Source organism: Eleutherodactylus coqui, chromosome 2 (assembly GCF_035609145.1).
Source record: "Eleutherodactylus coqui strain aEleCoq1 chromosome 2, aEleCoq1.hap1, whole genome shotgun sequence".
Classification (NCBI taxonomy): Eukaryota; Metazoa; Chordata; class Amphibia; order Anura; family Eleutherodactylidae; genus Eleutherodactylus; species Eleutherodactylus coqui.
The window spans coordinates 327,972,785-327,978,784 of record NC_089838.1 but is presented as its reverse complement, the minus strand read 5'-3'; the positions used below and the strand labels follow the sequence as shown (position 1 = coordinate 327,978,784).

General features: G+C 53.2%; 1 protein-coding gene across 1 annotated transcript; it reads left to right on the top strand.

Moving 5' to 3' along the window:
• The first annotated feature begins 887 nt into the window (after positions 1-887).
• On the top strand, positions 888-3,861 carry TMEM88 (transmembrane protein 88). Its single transcript, XM_066590090.1, has 2 exons — positions 888-1,132; positions 2,973-3,861. Exons 1-2 carry the CDS (start codon positions 902-904, stop codon positions 3,219-3,221), a joined length of 480 nt encoding a protein of 159 aa, XP_066446187.1. The 5' UTR covers positions 888-901; the 3' UTR covers positions 3,222-3,861.
• Positions 3,862-6,000: the final 2,139 nt, after the last annotated feature.

Below are 6,000 nucleotides of genomic sequence, written 5' to 3'. Positions count from 1 at the left end.
GATTATAATGGGAGCGGTCGGCCCCGGGGTGCACATCTGAGATAACAGCGCCATCTACTGCAGATAGGAGCTCACAAGCAGTGACTTATTTGAGGCAGTGATGAAAATGTTGTCCTTGCTGCATGTGTTGATATGGCTCCTATTGCCTACAGTGTGAGCTCCCCCTAGTGGTGGGGGCTGTATATATTTGAATGTGGTGAGCTCTAAATGCAGAAAGTTCCCTCTAGTGGTGGCTATATAAATCTGTATACAGTGAGCTCCCCCTTAATGGTAGCTGTATATATCTGTATATAGTAAGCTCCCCCTAGTGGTGGCTGTATATATGTGTATACAGTAAGCTCCCTTTACTATAACTCTGCATACGGTAAGCTCCCCCTAGTGGTGGCTGTATAAATTGGAATGCAATTATGTCCTTAGTGGTGGCTGTATAAATCTGTACATGGAAAGCTCCCCCTGGTGGCGGATGTAGGCAGACATTTTATCATATCCTATGCAGTGCTGCCATTTATGTGGAGACCTGTGATGCTGCCGGTAGGAGGCGTGGCCTGCAAATGTAGGCAGGGCTAAACAGGTAAAAAAATTGATGCTGCAAATATTTACGGCCCAAGACTGCAGAGTCTAATCTGAGCCTATGGAGGCCATCCATATGGGTATAGGGAGGATTGGCGTGTCCCACTATCTGTAGGCTGCGCTGTACTTGGGGCCTGGACCGCAGAGCTCGCACTCAGTGTATGTTAGGAGTGGGGGGGATGTGGATCCTGACATTCCTGAGACATAGAGTATTGGGGGAGTGAAGCGGCTGCATTCCTAGATAAGAGGGCTGGGGGTGGAGATGGGACCTGGAGGGAGGGGGTCTGGGAATAAGGACTGGAGAATTAAGAGAACACACAAAGAGAGGTCCATGCCCTGCTCAGACGTGATGGGTGAAGATACCTCCACGCTGCCCCCACCATATACCCCCACACAGCCAGTGCCCCGGGAACCCCTGGACTGCTGGGCATGTGCCGTGCTGATCACCGCTCATAACCTGCTGGTGGGAGTCGCCAACCTAGGGATATTCATCGTGATGTGTGGCGGTGCCCTGGTGCCATCTGCTGCCATGCTTCTCTATGGGTTCCTGTGCCACCCTCGGGTTAGTACCATCTTCTCTTTTTCTGGGATTGCCTCCTTCCCCATGTTGCTTCTTGTGGTCCTCATTACTCTCTGATAGTGGAGCTACTGGTCTTGGCTGTGAGGTTCCAGTCTTGGGGTCTTCAGACATGTTGAGACTTGTAGTTCCACCACTGGAGGATTATTGGTTTATGGAAAAGGCTTCTTAGAGTTTTTTTGACCAGCTGGGTGGTGGAGTTCTACTCACCCATCACTGTAGCACTGATGATGGGAGTTATGACACTTTACATCCACTAGAGGTGCTGCTCCATTCACACATGACAGGGGCATGCTTATTTTTTGATATGCAAATAAGGAATATGGAACAATACATCTGCAGCGCCACCTAGTGGATAGAAGCATTCTTTCTTATCAATGTCAGACCCTTTATACAGGTCTTTATAACAATGAGTGGGAATAGGAAACCGAGCCAGACTATGCACAGACAGCTGTTTCGGGGTGTTTGCCCATTATCAGGGTGTAGCAGGATCCTGGTTTGGCTGGTGAGAGGCCTGTGACGCGGGTTGAGGGGTATCGTCTCTCCTAAAGTGTGTGGAGACACCCAGGGGGTGAGGGGGTCATCATCTCTCCCAGGGAGACACCCAGCAGGGCTGTGAGAAGACTGGTTTTTATTTCCCAATCAAGACTTGTTTAAAGGGTCTGACGTTGACTTGCAAGAATGCCGCCATCCAATAGGTGGCGCTGCAGAGGGATTGTTCCATCCTCCTTATTTACCTATATTATTATTGTCGTAGTAGTCTCCTCCCACTTCAGTACGCGCCATTGCTGATGGGGAACATAATGGCTTTCATAGTGGGAAAAATGGTCCCAAGCCACCTGGCATAAGTGCAAAAACTCTCCTCACCCGCTCGGCCCTCTCTTGTCTGGTGCCCAGAGGCGGTCTGTAGATTCATGGGGCGCCCGCACGAAGCGGCGAGATGAAACCTGCACGCCTCTCCTAAGACAAGACAATATTTTGTTGACTTTCCATGCAGCAGACTGGCATTGAGTGCTAGCAGTCAGCTCCTCTGCTGTTGTAGCCTCACCGGATAGCGACCCCTGCAGGGTGTAAGTGGCATATCTGCCCTAAAACCCATATCTGCTATTTTACCCCATTTCTCCAGATCAAAATTCTTGTCTCTACACCCCAGCAGCAATGTTCAATGTGCTTGTATCACACATGACGGGCTTAGATACACAGCATCACATGTGACACATTTAAAAGACAATATGTGATAGGCTTAGATACAGGGATACGTCCGTGTGGATTTTGACTCCTTTATGCTGCAGAAAACCCACAGCATTTCCAGTATGTGGGGATGTACCCTAAAAAACGTCTGTTGCCCGTAGCGACCAATCACAGTGCAGCAGCCTAAGAAGTGAAAGCTGCGCCGTGACTGGTTGCTACGGGCAACAGCTATACTTTTAGGGTGCGTTCACGCTGTGGCGAAGTGAATGAGAATAAGGCGTTAGATGCAGAGAACCCCCGCTGCGGATCCGCAGTATTACCGCACCGCGTGAGCGCCCCCTTAGGCAGCATTCATCGGAGGGCAGTGCCAGGTTACTTTTCTGGAGCCGATCCTGTAGGATTAGATACGCTCATCAGCAGATAGCACAATATGTGATAGTTAGATACACAACTCAGCAGGAGGTATCACACAGGGAAGCCTTAGATACAGCAGCTCATCAGACCGTATCACACGATAGGCTTAGATACACCCCCGGTAATATATAACCCTCCATTAGTGGGTTCGGGGGGTCCTCCCCTGGGTACCCCACCTGCCGCTTTACATCATTAACCCTTTCCCTTCTCTCTGATCCAGTTCCGCAGACCCAAGGAAACGCTGTGCCCGGCCCTGCTGACCCCGGCGGCCTGTGTGACGCTGCTGGTCTTCGGGGCGCTGCTAATCCTGCCCTTCCTGATCCTCGGCCTGGCTGCCTACGCCCGGGTTGTACGAAGCTTCCAGCTCAGCTCCTGCTTCCTACCCTACAGCCGCGCCATGTACCAGGCAACGCCGGCCCAGAGACGCCCCGAAAAGGAGAGCCCCAAGGATGGGAAGGCCTGGGTGTGAGGAGACCCGGGGGCCGCACCACTGAGTAGAAGGACGACCCTAGAGGTGGCCCTGATTCTGCAGCTCCTCTGGTGCCTTCATTATTTCTGGGGTGCCTTGATGTAATCTCAGGACTGGTTGTATCATGTTGAATACGTCATAGACTGATTACCAGAGCAAAGTGTGGCTGAACTACAACTCCCAGCATGCATAAGGCTTGTGGCTGACATGTCGTGCTGAGAGTTGTAGTTTCACAACACCCGGCGAGCCGCAGGTTGCAATCAATACATTCCATCATGTCTTATGCTCCAGTCACATCTACAGCTGCATTCGCAATGCTGCTGCCCTCTGCTGGTTTTGCGTCTGTACCCAGCATGCTCTGCTGTGGTGCACTGAGGGGGATGTAGTGGATACAGCAGACACAACCTGGAACAAAAGAACCCACCATGCAGCTGTCAGACTGCACCGTGAATGCAGCTCTGGGTGTGACTGGAGTATAAGACGCAGCAGTTGCTCATTGTTGTGGATGTTTGCAGTGGAGCCTCCAGACTCGCCTATTTGGGGGTTTCTCCTGCCCCGGCCTTATCAGGATCCATGTAATGTTTACATCATTGAATGTGAATCATGTACTACCGCCATACACAAAATAAATCACCGCCTGTACCCGCCTCCGAAGAACTTGTCTTTAGGTGCCATGACGCCTCCTGGCGTGGTAACACCATGGGCACAGGGGAAAGAACTGAAGCCCATAACTCCCGCTGGCAGTGAGTGGCGCTATCATATGTTTAGAAGTCTCCATATGGCAGGTTCTGGGCGCTGCTTGCTAGATTTGAGCTCTGTAGGGTGGCATTATTTGGTCATGGTGGGGTTACTATATGGCAGCATCCTGTGAGCTCCGCCTGGTACGGCTGTGGGGAAACAACCTGCAGATTTGCTGCGGTAATACTGCAAGGAATTGGCACCGTATGAGCGCAGCCTTAGAAGCAGGAGTGCCGCGCCGACTCCTCCGCTGTGGCCGATCCCGTAGGATTAGATCCACAGCTCAGCAGAGGGGATCCCACACGCCAGGCTTAGATGCAGCAGAGGGGATCACACACGATAGGCTTAGATGCAGCTCAGCAGAGGGGATCCCACACGCCAGGCTTAGATGCAGCTCAGCAGAGGGGATCACACACGCTGGGCTTAGATGCAGCTCAGCAGAGGGGATCACACACGCTAGGCTTAGAGGCAGCTCAGCAGAGGGGATCACACACGCTAGGCTTTATATGCAGCTCAGCAGAGGGGATCACCAGAGGGGATCACACAGGCTAGGATTAGATGCACCGCAGCAGGGGGGAATCACACACGCTAGGCTTAGATGCAGCTCAGCAGAGGGGATCACACACGCTAGGCTTTATATGCAGCTCAGCAGAGGGGATCACACACGCTAGGCTTAGATACAGCTCACCAGAGGGGATCACACAGGCTAGGATTAGATGCACCGCAGCAGGGGGGAATCACACACGCTGGGCTTAGATGCAGCTCAGCAGAGGGGATCACACACGCTGGGCTTAGATGCAGCTCAGCAGAGGGGATCACACACACGCCGGGCTTAGATGCAGCTCAGCAGAGGGGATCACACACACGCTAGGCTTAGATGCAGCTCAGCAGAGGGGATCACACACGCTAGGCCTAGATGCAGTTCAGCAGAAGGGGATCACACACGCTAGGCCAAGATACAGCTCACCAGAGGGGATCACACACGCTAGGCTTAGATGCAGCTCAGCAGAGGGGATCACACACGCTAGGCCTAGATACAGCTCACCAGAGGGGATCACACACACTAGGTTTAGATGCAGCTCAGCAGAGGGGATCACACACTCTAGGCCTAGATACAGCTCACCAGAGGGGATCACACACGCTAGGCTTAGATGCAGCTCAGCAGAGGGGATCACACACGCTAGGCTTAGATGCAGCTCAGCAGAGGCGATCACACACGCTAGGCTTAGATGCAGCTCAGCCGAGGGGATCACACACGCTAGGCTTAGATGCAGCTCAGCAGAGGGGATCACACACGCTAGGCTTAGATGCAGCTCAGCAGAGGGGATCACACACGCTAGGCTTTATATGCAGCTCAGCAGGGGGGGGATCACACAGGCCAGGCTTAGATGCAGCTCAGCAGGGGGGAAATCACACACGCCAGGCTTAGATGCAGCTCCCCAGAGGGGATCACACACGCTAGGCCTAGATGCAACTCATCAGAGGGGATCCCACACGCTAGGCCTAGATGCAACTCATCAGAGGGGATCCAACACGCTAGGCCTAGATGCAGCGCAGCAGAGGGGATCACACACGCTAGGCTTTATATGCAGCTCAGCAGAGGGGATCACACACGCTAGGCTTAGATACAGCTCAGCAGAGGGGATCATACAGGCTAGGATTAGATGCACCGCAGCAAGGGGGAATCACACACGCTAGGCTTAGATGCAGCTCAGCAGAGGGGATCACACACGCTGGGCTTAGATGCAGCTCAGCAGGGGGGGGGGGGAAAATCACACACGCTGGGCTTAGATGCAGCTCAGCAGGGGGGGGGGAAATCACACACGCTGGGCTTAGATGCAGCTCAGCAGGGGGGGAATCACACACGCTGGGCTTAGATGCAGCTCAGCAGGGGGGATCACACACGCTGGGCTTAGATGCAGCTCAGCAGGGGGGGATCACACACGCCGGGCTTAGATACAGCTCAGCAGAGGGGATCACATACACGCCGGGCTTAGATGCAGCTCAGCAGAGGGGATCACATACACGCCGGGCTTAGATG